The following is a 17149-nucleotide window of genomic DNA, read 5'->3' on the forward strand; positions in this document are numbered from 1 at the left end:
TAATAATAATGATGATTTATTTAACCTGGCAAGTGTTAGAAAACTTTTAATTAGGGATGATGAAATAAAAAAATAAACATGAATAATTTTAAAAGAAACAATTATTGAAAGTACAGTTTTCAAATTTGAATGTTTTAGTGTTATATTAGACGTGTGCGTAAAAGAAGTGCAACTCGATGTACATGATGTATTCCTCAACTTATTCAGGATTTCCGAATGGTGCTCTTCATTTATTTGTAAATAGAATTTCAAGGAAGATGCATAGGTATGACCAGTGATCTTCATTAATTCTTGTTCTTGAATGCCAATGCGAGTCATATTTGAAAGTGCTGTGCATCGACTGGAGTGGTTTGTAATTTTCTGTTTTTTTTTTTTTTTTTTTTTTTTTTTTTGATGTCCAGACCAGCGCAGTTTGAAATGTTGGCAAACAAAGAAACAAATGCTAGGGACGCGATAAAATTAAACAAATGCTAGGGACGCAATAAAATTAAATAAATGCTAGGGACGCAATAAAATTAAACAAATGCCAGGGACGCGATAAAATTAAACAAATGCTAGGGACGCAATAAAATTAAACAATGCTAGGGACGCGATAAAATTAAACAAATGCTAGGGACGCAGTAAAATTAAACAAATGCTAGGGACGCAGTAAAATTAAACAAATGCTAGGGACGCGATAAAATTAAACAAATGCTAGGGACGCAATAAAATTAAACAAATGCTAGGGACGCAATAAAATTAAACAAATGCTAGGGACGCGATAAAATTAAACAAATGCTAGGGACGCGATAAAATTAAACAAATGCTAGGGACGCGATAAAATTAAACAAATGCTAGGGAAGCGATAAAATTAAACAAATGCTAGGGACGCGATAAAATTAAACAAATGCTAGGGACGCGATAAAATTAAACAAATGCTAGGGACGCGATAAAATTAAACAAATGCTAGGGAAGCGATAAAATTAAACAAATGCTAGGGACGCAATAAAATTAAACAAATGCTAGGGACGCGATAAAATTAAACAAATGCTAGGAACGCAATAAAATTAAACAAATGCTAGGGACGCGATAAAATTGTGCGATAAGCAGCCATGATTGGTTGAAATACGTCCTTTCGTACCATTTTATTGGTCAAAAGTAGTATGACGTAGTAAAAGTGTAATAGTCATTATAATTATTAAAATTTAATTATTAATTTTAACACATTATCTTTAGTTACGTTATATGAAGGAATGTAAACATAAATTGTTAAAAAGGTTGTCAAGAACATGTCTTCACGTTTTGTAATTGAATTTTAAGTAATTACACCAGTTACAGCAAAAAAAGTTACATTAAAAAAAATGACAGTTAAGCCCTTTCACTTGAACACCATCGATATGGTCCAAGCCATTGCCATACGAAAACATTGGTCTTTCTAGGGCATTGTAGATTTATTGTTCTGCGTTTTTGAATCAATACTTTGTCATTACTTTGTGTAACTTACGTAATTTTCTTTTCTTGTTTTAAGTATCAACTTAACAAAAGAAATAAAAGAATTTATTCAGTACCGTGGTTGTCAAGAATGATCTTGGTTCCAAATTGTGATGGCATTTCATCTGTTAACAGATCGACGGAAGCAAACCTGGCGTGGCTGGTAGTGGGGAAGGCGTACTCGCCAACTTCTTTAACTCTCTCCTGCACAAGAAGACTGGAGCTGGTTCTCCGGCGCCCAAAATGTCAGGTGATGATAATGGAATTGTCAAAACTTGAATAACTTGACCATGTGGACACCATGGTGTCTACAGTCAATAGAGGTAATGACAAAGGCATGCGTGGTGTGAAGGGTGCAATTCTTGTCACTTGCAACTTTCTGTTGGCACTTCTGTTCATAATTATGCCTTGTAAATGAATTCAGACAACAAAAACTGGACAATGAAGTTAATTTCTTTTATGTCAGAGGGGCATATCTAAGCTGCATAACCTTTATTTTTTTATATATACACAGGGTGGACTATTAAAGTTGATACTGTACAATATCTCCAAAACTAAGCGTTGTACAAATAAATGTCTTGAATAAAAGTTGCTTGATATTATAGGGGAAAGTAAATGCCATTTGTCGTGTTTTATTTGGAGGACGATGTGATGGTTATTTTAGGGTCAATTTAATTTTTTTAAATAGGAACCTACATTTTTTATGTTGTTTTCTCATTCCTCATAAAAAACTAAACAACTTTTGTATGAAGCACTTTGCAATAATTGTTCTTACACCAACGTAAATAACTAACTTAACTAACTTACTGGCTTTTAAGGAATCCGGAGATTCATTGCCGCCCTCACATAAGCCCGCCATTGGTCCCTATCCTGAGCAAGATTAATCCAGTCCCTACCATCATATCCCACCTCCCTCAAATACATTTTAATATTATCTTCCCATCTACGTCTCGGCCTTCCCAAAGGTCTTTTCCCCTCTGGCCTTCCAACTAACACTCTATATGCATTTCTGGATTCGCCCATACGTGCTACATGCCCAGCCTATCTCAAATGTCTGGATTTAATGTTCCTGATTATGTCAGGTGAAGGATACACCAACGTAAATAACAACAAAAATTATGAATGGTTGGACCCATTCGAAACAGTCCAGCATCACAGTAGGCAAGGAGGCTATGAGACATTGTGTCCATTGTTTTGTTTACTTTCCACAGTAGGACGGTTTCCTTGTATCTGTCGTTAGTGTACTTGCAGTCGCCTTCGAGTCCAGGTGGATCCACTGGTGGTACGTACCTACAATTAGCGATTACTGAGTAACAACCATCAGTTCCATGCAAGTCGTTTAAAGGCCCATTCACAATGAAAATTAAACATAACCGTAACATAAACACAGAAGTTTGCGACCAGGCTACCAAATGGGATCATTCACAATGATTCACATAAGCATTGACATAAACATTACTGTAAGACGTTAACATGAAAGTTTGCAAACTCCAAACATTCATGCTTATGCTTACGTGATTTGGAAACAGAACACAATCGTGGAGCGCTGAAGTATACGACAGAATATGAGGAAATGGCGTCGTTGTTATGTTTCCATGGTTACCAATACCCGTACAGTGGTGATACTCTGTGTACCTATCTTTCATCAATGTTTAATTGTCTACACCAGTGAAAGAACCATGTACTACGAAATGGTTTTACAAAATCTGTCTATTTTGTGATGAGGAATAAGAAAACAAAATAAAAAATATTTGTTCCCATTTAAAAAACGTACCTTGACCCTCAAATGACCATCCAAACGTTCTCAAAATAAAACACGACAAATGGCATTTACTTTCCCCCATAATATCAAGCAACTTTTATTCAAGACATTTATTTGTACAACGCTTAGTTTTGGAGATATTGTACAATATCAACTTAAATGGTCCACCCTGTATATAATAGTGAAGAGAACATTTATTTATTTATTCTTTTATTTACTTTATGTTATGTAAAATACTGTTGCAACGAATTTTAATGACATTTTGTGAAATTAACGTCTTAGATCAAATTTCGTTGTAATGAAATCTTAAGCACATGGTTAATTATAGTAGTTATGGAAAGACTGAAAAGTTGTTTTATTGGATACTCAGGGTCACTGAATAAGATGTTCGAGATTTCATATCCAGGTAACTTACAAAATGGCTGCATTGCTAGCGCAGTTAGCAGAACACTGACTTAAGATGACTGATTTTTCTTCGGAGTGCTTCTGTTTTCACCCTGTAATTCCATTCTCACACTCTATTTCAATTATTTCAGTAGAGCTGCTATGGCAATTCCCTAGCTAGAGCAGTGGACTCGTAATCCTGTGGACCCAGGTGTGATTTAACGTGTAAAAACTTAAGGGGAGAGAATGGTATTTTTTGGTGAAAAATGAGTAAATTAAAAAAAAAATCTTTAAAATACTCTGTGTGGAATGCATAGTATAACGTCCGTTTGTTTGCAAGAAAGGAAATCAGAAAATTGTTATTAAATTTTAATTGTTTATTTTACAAACGTAGGGACTAATATCAAAATTCTGTTACAGACAGTTTGTAGAACATGCTTTTGGAAATACATTGCAAAAAACTGTTTGAATCTATCTTTGAAAACGGTTTAGATATATCTGTTTTAGTACAGTCCTGCATTGGGTATATTTTTTTCAAATTTGGGCCCCCAAAGAATTTTTTTTTTTTTTTTTTTAATATTTTTATTTGGTTGAGTTGCCACAGCTATGAGCTCTCTACATACAAAAAATTAATATTTTACACAAAATAGGAAAAAAGTTAAAAAAATACCATCCTCTCCCCATAAGAAGTAATAGTAATATACGTTACAAGAGTGGTGTGTTGACGTTTTCATGGTCGAGGAAAAGATTGAAAAAGCGAAACATAGTTGAGCTTTTTTAATTTCTGAGAACATGAAAACAAACATACCGCTCGTGTATCGTACATTATTTTGTGCGAAGATCGTTTATTACATACCTGAAAGACGAATTTCTAATTAGTTGCAATGAAATCTCCATGTTGGTTTCTGTTTAATGACGGCAACTTCGGAAACCCAAAATATCTTTCTTCAACATTGTTGCTATAAAATGTTTTCTGTGTTTACTATACTCCAGCAGGCCGTGATATACGTCTTGTCTTTTTTTTTCCCCCCCCAGTCTATAAATGCGAACTTAGAACAAACGGTAAGGTTATGTAATGATTTATTTTTCATTTTAATATTTTAACAATATTATTTATATGACATATTGCAGTAATAACATCGGCATCTGGAATCTTGTTGATTTTTTCACGGCTTCCTTAATGTTACTTGTATCAGGAATGCAATAAGTTTCGTGGAGTAGTAGACTTTACTTAACTTTTGCAAATATTTAAAAATAATAATTAACATTGCAATTTAGGCGAAATTGCAGTGGTAAGTTTCCAATTTATAATTATTACTATGTTAAACGTCTCTAAAAATAATATGTTAAAAGCTTGAAGCAGTAAAATGAATGTCGCGCTTAAGCTGTAAGAAGAGGGAAATTGTTATGTGTGTTACGTTGGGAATACTGAATGTGGTATTTCACACTTACCGCGTATTGGTTCTGTGCGGAAAACAAGCAAATAAGCACGATCTCGCACAAAAAATATACATTTCCTACCTCTTCTCTTGTAAAGTTTTTTTTTAAGGCGAACATCAGCTTGAATACAGCCACTCATATTTTTGTTTACAAAAACAATGTTTTTAATTAAATTGGCTCCATTATTTGTTTGCAGTCTTAGGAACACAACACAAAACATTCGACGATCGTAACTATAGAAACAGAACAGAAGACATTCAGCTGTCAGGCGCTAGCTCTGATATTTTAATTATTATCTTTAATATATTTATTTAGACTTCATGTGAAGGTGTTGTAAAAATCACGTACGCAACTAGAGGGTCAAGGAACTTTACATCACTTGTGCTGATAAATGAAGCTCTCATGATACGAAGTTCGACTGGTTGTATAAATAACTATTATTTCATTATTTATTTATTTATTTTTTTTGTCTATCTGCTGCACCACCTGCTTGAACGCATCTGATGGATGCTTATCTAACAATGTTTTCGCTGAAACGGTAGATGTCAGCACCAAACATGCTAGTCCACACCTGTGGAGTAACAGCTAGTACATCTTGTCGCGAAACCAGATGACCCGGGTTCGATTCCTGGTCAGGACAAGTTACCTGGTTGAGGTTTATTCTGGGGTTTTCCCTCAACCTAATATGAGTAAATACTGGGTAAGTTTCGGTGCTGGACACTGGACTCATTTCACCGGCATTATCAACTTCATCCCATTCAGACGCTAAATATCCTAAGATGTTGATAAAACGTCGTAAAATAACCTACTAAAAAAGAAAACATACTATGTTCATCCATATGTCTGCTTCAAACTATGAAAAAATAAAGTTTTGTTCTATCTATTTTGTGCCAGTGTGACATGAGCCGTTGAGAGAAGTCAAAAATGGGTAATGAGGGTTAAAGTAAACATTCTGTAAAATATAGCGCAAAGTAGCAATTAATATTCAATTTATTTAAACTATTAGTAGTCAGTGGATAGCAAGAAGGACATGTTAATTGCTACTTTGCCCTGTATTTTACAGAATTTTTACTTTAAACCTCATTACCTAATTGACTTACACCACTTCTGCTCTGAACGGCTCACATATTGAAGTGTGTTAGGAATAATAACCCTCAGAATCTCTTGTGGATAAATTCGTGAAACCTCTACTTAGTAATGTAAGGAAGTTCCACACGGAAAAAATTTTCCAGTTTTCTTGTTCTTTGAAAAGCAAAGAATGTAATGAATTAATGAAGAGGAAGAAGAAGCTATTAGAGTCGCAAAACAAAGTAATATTTTAATCACATACAACAAACATAAAGCATAGAACCTATATCCACAGGCAACTTCATTAGCTGGTAGGAGTTGCCATCTAGTGACAAATTTTCTATTCATGTTTGACCATTGAATTAGCAGGCAGTTTATATAAGCAGCCATTAAGTTCAAGGATGTGTTCGAGCAGGCTGTGAAGATCCAACAATGTGCACAATTTGAGGGGAGGTTTTGATATTGAACTTATTAAAGTCCTATAAACCAGTTTCTAAGAATTCCTCTCAAGATTTTCCCTCACAGAGTAACGTTTTTTGTTTCTCGAAATTTAATTTGGTATACTTAACATTATCTTCCTGACTATAAATTGTCAGATATATATTCAGTGGATTTTTCCCTCATACATTATTCTTTTCATTTTCTCTGTATTTGCACATAAGTTAATTTTCAGTAATTTCGATGTAATACTGTATATATTGCCATAAATTTATGATAAATTTTTCATAAAATGTGATTGCATTTGTATTGAAATGTTATTGGATATCGGTAATGCTAAATTTTGTCTCATTTGAAGTAGAAATGATGAATTTTGTTATATTATATTCTAATGTAATAGTATATAGCAATGTATACAAGGTGAGTAAAAAATATTGAACATTGCTTGTAGCTTTTCTATGTTTAATTTCATGAAGAAGAAGAGCTCTGTATACGATCATTATATGGAGTGAGAAGGGAAATATTTGAATATGTTTGTAAAAACTGTCCCAGAGTGCACAAAATATATATTTTTTTGTGTGTGTGTGTGTGTGTGTGTGTGTGTGTGTACATAAAGACAAAAAATTCTTCAGTATATCAATTTATGAGTATGAGAATAAAGGGACAGTGATTTAAATAATCATAGACAAAAATGAAGCTAAAAAAAATAACTGAATTTCAGATCCAGTTTTCATTGAACTTCGTAAAAACTCAGATGCTGTAGAATGAAAAATGTTTCTTTCTGGACGCATTTCATTAAATAAGGTACTAACCTCTTTTTGGATCTTCTTATCACCACAGCTGATCATCATCACTATTACAATTCGTTCTCTTTCTGTAAGATTCGCTATATTTAATCACTACATGAACTATAGTTATTCAATTGTTTTTGATAAATAAATAAAAAATTATTGGATTAACAATATTTTCACTGTTACAATTACACATATATAAACACTAAATATAGACATTTACATAGAGATAAAAAATTTTACAGGAGAAAAAGTTCGTCCAAAGGGCTGGACTCTGGAAGAGTACCCAAAACGCTCATTGCATTTCCGCGTTGAATAGCAATACTTAAGCGTTGACGGAAATAAGTAGTGCAACGGCGATCACCAGTAATGGAGATCAAAATTTGGCTGATTTGAGATACCAAAACTTTAGCATCATGATTCCAAGGACCGAAGGTCTCCACAGCAAAGGGGACAAAGATATAATTGTCTAAAAGATGAGCATATTTATTGACTTTCTTCTTCACGGCTAATTCAGCAGCAGGTGCTGCGCGTCTGGAGGTATTCGGTAAGTGAGATGGAGCTAGAGTGTCAACGCAAGTGGAGTCCCAAATTAAAGATTTTCCTCTAGACCATGGAATTAAGGTCAGACCATCGGGTCGTTTACCATCTGCGCGACTAATACCTGGTGGTTCCAAAAGAGACGGGATGCCACACGAAGTCAGAGATCTTTTAATGATATCATTGAGTGATGTATGTCTGGGGATGCAACCATTGCTCCTCGCACAGCTGAGTGCATGATGACCGTAAATATCAGCAATTTCCCCGCAAATACATTGGTGTGGCTGGCAGAGATTGTTTTTGATTAGTTTTTGTCTATGATTATTTAATCCATGGCCCCCTTATTCTCCATATTGATATTCTGAAGCATTTCTCTTTGTTATGTACACATACATTGGGATCACAAATTTAAGACAAAGTTTTTACAAAATAATAATTTATAAATGGTAAAAAAAATATATAATTTTGTACGTTTTGAAACCTGAAGAACTCAAAAATGGAAAAATAAGTAGACAGTGCCATTAAAAAAAAAAGGCTTCTTGGCACACATTTTATAAAATTAAAAACATGGTTTTTGAAAGCATGTTCAAAATATCCCTTTTTCACCCCCATAACTTTACTTGAGGCATGGATACAAAATGTTTGTTTGAACTCAAGTATGTAAGTGCCAGAAGTTGTGTTCCTGGTATATGATTTTTACGTTGTCTCTTCTTCTGTTAGCAATAATTATGTTTGTATGATTTGAGGCTTTCTCGGCGTTGGTTCGCTAATATGTTTTTGCGGGATATCAGCCGAGTTAAGATTTTGGAATGCTCCAAGCTTTCGACTGCTATCTCTGCAGCCATCTTCAGGGAAGTGATGTCCGAACAGAAAGTCGAAAGGTTATATAGATGTGGCTGTCTCAGGTGAAAAGGGATTGGTTGGCGGATCGGCCAATCCGGGGCCGGGAATTGTCATCGCTCGTAAGCTCCGCCCCTCCCGGGATTCCTGCGTGAAGTTTGGCGGGCGGCGAGCCCTGTTCCGCCGGTTGGAATCGGTTGCCGTCCTCGGTCCGTGATCTTCATGACCTTGATTGTAAGAGGGCCTGAGTTGGTCTAAGGCCGGTGTCCATGCCTGACTGAGCTGGAGTCCACTGTCTCTGTTAAAGTTGTTTTTCTCCAGCTTGATCTCTATGGCCTCCTTGATTGTACGATCCCAGTAGTGGCTTGATTTGTTAATGACCTTGGTGTGGTCAAACAGTATTTTATGCTCCTTTTCTATGCTGTGTTGCACGTAGACGCGTAGACGACACCTTCGTGGTCTGGCCGCACGGACAAGACAAGCTACAAGAGTTCCTACAACATCTCAACAGCATCCACGCGAATATCCAGTTCACCATGGAGGTGGAGTCAGAGGGCTCACTGCCGTTCCTGGATATCCACATACACAGGAAAGCAGATGGTACTCTCGGACATGGCGTGTATAGAAAGCCGACGCACACAGATCTGTACCTGAATGCACTCAGCCTCCACCACCCTTCGCAGAAGAAGTCCGTCCTGACTAGTCTACTACATCGCGCCATAGTCATTTCCGATATCAACAACTTGCCTGCAGAAATGGACCATCTTCGTAGAACACTACAACAAAACAACTACAGCCGGAGAGACATCAGCAAAGCCCTCAAACAAGTTACCACGAGATGTAACACAATAGACTTAGACAGCAAGCAAGAACCGACAAAGAAAGCTTTCATTCCATTCTGCGGTAGCGTGTCACACAAAATAAGCAGAATCCTCCAGAAGGTTAATATCAAAACCATCCATAAACCACAGAGCAAAATCCGGAGTCATCTACGTCAGGTTAAAGACAGTCAGGGCTTAAGGACTCCAGGGATTTACAAGATTCCATGCGAGTGTGGCGAAGTATACATAGGGCAGACTGGCCGCACAATAGAAGACAGAATCAAAGAACATAAGAGGAACCTGAGGCTGTATTACCCGGAAAAATCTGCAGTGGCGCAACACAGCATAGAAAAGGAGCATAAAATACTGTTTGACCACACCAAGGTCATTAACAAATCAAGCCACTACTGGGATCGTACAATCAAGGAGGCCATAGAGATCAAGCTGGAGAAAAACAACTTTAACAGAGACAGTGGACTCCAGCTCAGTCAGGCATGGACACCGGCCTTAGACCAACTCAGGCCCTCTTACAATCAAGGTCATGAAGATCACGGACCGAGGACGGCAACCGATTCCAACCGGCGGAACAGGGCTCGCCGCCCGCCAAACTTCACGCAGTAATCCCGGGAGGGGCGGAGCTTACGAGCGATGACAATTCCCGGCCCCGGATTGGCCGATCCGCCAACCAATCCCTTTTCACCTGAGACAGCCACATCTATATAACCTTTCGACTTTCTGTTCGGACATCACTTCCCTGAAGATGGCTGCAGAGATAGCAGTCGAAAGCTTGGAGCATTCCAAAATCTTAACTCGGCTGATATCCCGCGAAAACATATTAGCGAATAATTATGTTGTTTACTTTGATTCATTATGGATTCTGTTATTGTTTGTTTTGTAATATCGAATATAGAAATAAATAAAATTAATTACAGTATAGATACAATTTCTTCATAAAATCAAAAATAGGAAAACTACAAGCAATGTTTCATAGTTTTTACTCACCTTGTGTATAGCAGTGCTTTTCAACTGGTACGATGTGAAAGTATTTAAAATTAATGTTACCTATGAAGAACATAGGTGATCTGAAAGAAAATGCCAGTACTATGCCTGTGTCCATCATGCAATTGGAACAAAATATAAGTGCAACAGGTCACACGAACCTTTGCTGTATTGCTTTGCCTATTTAAAACAATGAAAGATAATTTGATTCTGTGCCCAGCTCACAACTCACCAACATTTGTTTATCACGCGGTGCAAAGGACTTTAGCGTGTGTTTGATAGAAATAGAGGAAGAAAATAATTTTATACAGTAAAAGCCCGATATAGTGCGTTGTTGGAGGACATACTTAACCCTTGCGTTATAGCTGAACCGTGATATATCGGAAGTGATTATAGTCCATGCATTAAGGTAATTTAATGCACTATAACTCTATATATGAATTTAAATAATGTAATACGTACTGCAATATAAACTAAACTCTCACCACTTATGCAGTTTATTCCATAAAACTTGTTATTGTATTGTTTTTAGCAATAGTCACTTCACTGTTTATAAACTATCCTGATTTTACGGAGACTTAAAAAAAATCCGTAAGTTTTGTTTGACAGACTAAATCACTGCGTTTCTTCTCCGTGTATTGTTTTATATTAGCAAGATAGAGGAAATGAACACTGTTTAGTTCACTTTGCCTTTGCAACCAAGACCAGGTATACCACAGGAGTCCGTACTTGGACCATTGTTGTTCACATTATATTTCAATGATATTACATCTCTTGTAAGGTATTGTAACTATCACTTGTATGCTGACGACCTTCAATGCTACATCTCTTCCTGCTTAGACCGAGTAAATGACGCTATAGACAAATTGAACAAAGACATTGACTCGATTGTGACATGGACAAAGAAATTACATCTTAAAATCAATCCTGGAAAGACACAAGCAATTATATTAGGACACAAACGGCAAACCGACGCTGTAAAGCACCTCGACATTTCCCCCGTTAAAGTAAGTACAGTGCATATCCCTTTCAGTTCTTCAGTAAAAAATCTTGGCATTCACATGGATAATAATCTCAACTGGGACCTGCAAATCACAGAAACCTGCAGAAAAGTATATTCTATTGTCCATGTGCTAAAAAGGATAAATGTTCATCTCCCCTCTTGCTTGAAAAAGTCCCTTGTGCAGACCCTTGTATTTCCCTATTTTGACTATGCTGACATTTTACTGACTGACCTTTCCAGCGACAACAAAACGAAACTTCAACGTGCTCATAATTTGTGTGTACGTTTTGTAAGCAATGTTCGTAAATATGATCATATTATCCCATCCCTGAAGCAATAGATTGGCTTAAACTAGATAAGACAAGAAATTTACATTCACTTCTCCTTCTCTTCGAAATCTTGAACTCTTCCATTCCTTCGTACCTGTCGTCTCGCTTCACTTACCTTTCTTCCCACCACAATCCGAACACACGCTCTCGTCATGAAACAAGAGAAGAAGAAGAAAGTTAGCTTCCCTTATGAAAAGGTTGCCAGATTTGACAAAGCACCTCCTCATACTCATCCTCTTTCACAATAGCCCTGCCAAGACTCTGGAATTCGTTACCTGCTAGCATCAGGGACTGTCGAAATAAAATTCAATTCAAACTCAAACTTACTAGGCACTTGGTCAGTAATTGAGACTCATTCAGACATGGTTTCTTGTAAATAGTTCTCTTAATATATCACAAAATATTTCAATATCCGGTAATTTCATCACTATAGAATTTTGTTATTCTAGGTTTAATTTGTAATTCAGTAAATACAAAAATATTCTTTGTTCTTAACTTCTATGATAAAAGTCTAGCTTTCATTAATCAGGTAATTTATCGTACTTTAATTTTTATTGTAATTGTAATTGTAAATTTAATATTAATTGTAATTTTATTCTTCATATTATAGTTGTAATCCCCTGGTAGAGGGGCAGAGAAGGCCACCAGGTTAAATAAAGAAATACTACTACATTACATTATTTAGATGAGATATCACTTCAGTAACACTTCGAATATTGTATTTCTCTTCTACATCAGTTTCATTACCGACATCTTCGTTATTTTCTTCATTTTCACACCATTTTCATCCCTGTAACAATTGATATCTTCACCCTCTAATTGTACCTTCTGGAATGCCGCAGCAAGTTTCGCTTTTTACACAGTCAATTATTTTAAACTTTTCACTCGCTGAATATTCTTTTCGTTTTTGCGACATTACTGCACTTTACATTTAATTAAATTAAAACACAGAACGTGTGGCACAGACTAAAACTGAACAACTTAACACACAGAACGTGTGACACAGACTAAAACACAGTGTAACTTTCACTTTAGAAGATTTGAGAAAACTAAAATAAAAATGCGTTCATGACTTGTTAAGGCACAAATTGTTTCCCATTATGCCTGCAGAATCCCTCGGAATGCAGTTTTACAACCCGAAGAAAAAGGTCATTGTCCATTAAGGGCTGGGCTGTGGATATACCTGCTGATGCAGTACATTATGCTGCAGAAATGCTCTATGCCAGGGTTTCTCAAACTTTTTTGAAGTGGGGACCACTTTTTTAAGTCAGAACAGTTCCGCGGACCATCTTACTCTTTTTCCCTTCGAAAGTAAATTTATAATTTTTGTAGCAAGTTAGTCTTCTTGGCTGATGTTATACTGCCATCATTCCATTGTAAGATGTTTAGTTGATTCTGTACCATTAAAGTAGTCCCCGCCCGGAGATCCGATTGGGGGACTATTTTACCTCCGGATAATTTTACCTTAATGGTACTCATTTCATATTGGAGTGAAAAATGGCAAGTTGTAGCCGATTTAAGTGAACACCATATATATCCCGAATTTAAAAGAAAACCTACAAATTAAACCAAACCCTTTAACTCTATTAAATATAGAATATAATCTAAATTTAACAGAAGAAATACTGAAATCAGAAGTAAACACTGAAATACTAAAACAATTGTCTTTAGAGACAATTAATATTAGATACCCTCCACAAAACTGGCTTCATTTATACACTGACGGATCCTTGATCTCCAGAGAACAAGGTGCCGGTGCAGGTGTTACGTGCTGTCTCTTCTCACTTTATAGATCTCTTGGGTATGGAACAACAAGTTTTGATGGAGAAATCATTGCAATAAGTGAAAGTCTCAGGAATCTTCTATGCCACATCAGTAAATTTAGGAATGCAGTTATATTGTCAGACTCCAAAGCAGCTATTCTATCAATAGTCTCTAAACACACACCTTCATCTCAAACAGCAGAAATAACTAAAATGCTCTCTCAATTAATATCACTTAATAAAAGAATTGTATTCCAATGGATACCATCCCATTGTGGAATCCTGGGAAACGAGAATGCGGATGCTTTAGCAAAGAAGGGCAGCACTGCTACTTACAAACCTGTTACCAAATCTACGTATTACTCTGTAAAAAGATTTATTAAATCTACATACTTAGACTTCAACAAACAAAATTTGATAACACAATCCCAAGGGAAAAAATGGAACTCTCTGCATCAAAACCCACAGTTAATTCCCGATTTACCACGAAAATCGTCTGTAGCTGCGTTTAGATTGGCAACAGGCCATGATTGTTTGGCCAAACACCTGCATAGAATTGGAATATATCAGTCCCCTAACTGTCCATTGTGCAACTCAAACCAAGAAATGGATTCGGAACACCTCAAAATCTGTGCTTCAGTGGCTGGTCATGATAATATCTTTGAAAAATATTGGAGTGCAAGAGGGCAAATGACTTTATTGTCAAACGCCTGGCATTAGAAAACAACAACGTAATTTTTGTAGCATATTTTAGTACCAGTATACTTATATTTTAAATTAGAATTAATTAATTAAAATTAATTTAATTCAATTAATTTTATATTAGTATTACCTAATTAAGTTAATGTTAATGGAAGAAAATTTATTTTCGTTTTTTTTTTTTAATAATTCCAGGCTATTAGAGTTTGGATAATCTTTAACTTATTAACTAAAAAATTGGTACTCACATTAGTGAGATGAATGTGCCTGTCGATTCTTACACAGTACACAGTTGTTATAGATCTATATATTTGAATGACTAAATAGGCCTATTTCTTTAACGGCACTAGAATCATTGATATTAATATCTTCACACACAGCTTCTGAATTATTAGCAGAGCCTAAATGAAGCATATCATCATGTTCCTTTCTTTTCAAAGATCCAGATCGAAGCCAGTTTTTCATTATGTATAATGGGAAACAACTACTAGTGTGTACCACATAAAAAAGATTTAAAGTCATAAATATATGAAAAGGTTCGGTACTTTGGTCCTCTGTAATGAATTCGGGTGGTCCCTGGCTGGGTTACAGGTGCAGCACCAGAAGTGCAGGGTAAAGATGGCGAGAAACACCACGTTCATATGCTTTAAATCCCTCTTTTGTTACTGAGAGTAGAGTGGGAAGTCGATAGACGGGTAAGGTAACAAATTTCATAAAATATCGGTACTGGGAGAAAAAGTGAAAGCGATTGCCATGTGTAATTTCCAATCTCTGAGATTTTCAGCTATAAGGTAATACGCAATTCGTTTTATTTTTATTTTTTCTTCTGTATTTTTTGAAGGACCACAAGGGCAGACCTCTAGAACCACAGGTGGTCCGCGGACCATAGTTTGAGAAACGCTGCTCTATGCAGTATTATCTCGTATATTGATCTTTTTTTTTTTTTTAAGATTGATTTCCACTAAATGTATTATATTGTAACTTTTATTACAAATCAATAATGTAATTTTATTGTTTCAACAATAATCACTTTCTATGATTGAATGTAAACTCTCCCGTCAACAATGGGATTTCCACTCCTCACAGTAATACAGTACTCGTTATTGCACTCCACAGACGACAATGACAATTTACTTGGATTATTGAGAACAACAATGTACTGTTAATCTTAACTAATGTTCACAGAGCACTATTTACAAATCAGAACTGTCAGTTCTCAGTTCGTTTGCCTTGGCTAGTTCTTCCGGCTCAGTCACTCGAGTTCACAGTATCTCGAACCCCAGACCTTCAGAGACAGTCCACTGAACTTCGAACTCAGGTCCCCCAACTGCGGTCCACTGCACTCAAACTCAGGACTTCTGGCTGCCACAGTTACGGACACAACTCAAGTCGAACTGCGGTCTCGGCTTCACTGCTACACAAGACTGCCTTGCTGTCCAAAACTAGCAACGACTGCAACTAACTAACTCAAGTTCACTTGCATGTCTTCTTTTATAACCAAACCATAGTTTCGAGAAGCTACGATCTCGCGAACAATCTTCAGATGTCGAGAAGATGGCGCCTATCTAGGCTTCTCTGGATTTCTCCCCTCAGTCACCAGCTGCTTTACTCCCCCCTCTCTGCCCCGGACTAGAGTGTCGTCGTTCCCCTTACGTCGCGCCCCTCCAGACCCGAGCGGCTGCAGCCTTCTTCGCCGCTTTTTCTCGTGCTCCCCACCCTCTGCGGGACACGTGATCGAGCCTCGACGTGGCTGTCACAATATATTTTATGTTTTTACTGGGGGATATACCGTATTTACTCGAATATTTCACGCACTTTTTTCCCCGCAATTTCGATCTATAAATTAAGGGTGCGTGAATTAAGCGAGGAATTTCACAAGCTGGTATTTTTAAGGGTAAAAATGTCAAAACTACGCAGTTCCCTTACATATCCTAGTAACTTGTCTTCAAGATCAGGGAATTTTCCACTTTTTGGCCCACGAAATGCTTTCCTTGATGCATTTGTTTCTTGAAGAGCTTGTTTTTGTTTCCTCCAGTAGTGAATATTAATTTCTGGAACTGTGAATTCACGTCCAGCTGCTCTGTTGCCATGTGTTTCTGCATACGCAATAACTTTTAATTTGAAGGACGCAGTATGACTCGAATATCGGGATTTACCATTCATTGTTAAAACTTTTAACAGACGGCTTTTGACAGGTTTCCCTTTTCGAGTCTCAAACTCAACTGATGCGATCCAACACAAAGCTTTCAAACCACCCCCATTCAAATGGTAGGGGGAGGTCAATACCCTATACCGGTATTTTTAAAGGACTTTCATAGATGAGAAGGGTGCGCCTGTAACAGGTAGCTGCCCGGTCCCAAATACCGCTATGCACTCTCTCGTTACGGCATTTAAGATACCGTACATTCAGGGCTCCTCGACATAACACACCTCATTACTTCAAGTTTCAGTATGTACTTGTTACAGTATTTCACGAATATTAAATGCGTGAAATATACGAGAAAATTAATTTATTAAATTATATAGTAAATAATTTGGGTGCGTGAAATATGCGATGGCGTGAATTACGCGAGTAAATACGGTACTTTCCCTGCATTAAATACGAATTCTCGGCAAATCAGACCACGCTATATCGGGGTTTTACTGTATTCATATTTATACGCGAAAATACTGTTACCAGCTGTACCCAGTACCTTTAAGTAAACATCAGTATGAGTGGGAGTGGAAAGCACAGAAATGACGTTGAAAAGCACTGCTATGTAATACTGAGAAAACAGAATAAATAATGCACCTAACGTGTAG

The 17149-nt window shown here is 36.6% G+C and overlaps 1 protein-coding gene across 5 annotated transcripts in view; it reads left to right on the top strand.

Moving 5' to 3' along the window:
* Dlic (dynein light intermediate chain) overlaps positions 1-17149 on the top strand; it is a 53092-nt gene that overhangs the window by 33457 nt on the left and 2486 nt on the right. For 3 of the 5 annotated variants that reach the window (XM_069822491.1, XM_069822492.1, XM_069822493.1), the window contains exon 9: positions 1606-1720. In XM_069822491.1, the coding sequence (XP_069678592.1) occupies positions 1606-1720 (115 nt within the window). Of the gene's footprint in view, positions 1-1605; positions 1794-17149 lie in introns of all 5 variants that reach the window. The other 2 variants (XM_069822494.1, XM_069822495.1) reach the window with 1 other exon arrangement.

Source organism: Periplaneta americana, chromosome 3, assembly GCF_040183065.1.
Source record: "Periplaneta americana isolate PAMFEO1 chromosome 3, P.americana_PAMFEO1_priV1, whole genome shotgun sequence".
NCBI lineage: Eukaryota > Metazoa > Arthropoda > Insecta > Blattodea > Blattidae > Periplaneta > Periplaneta americana.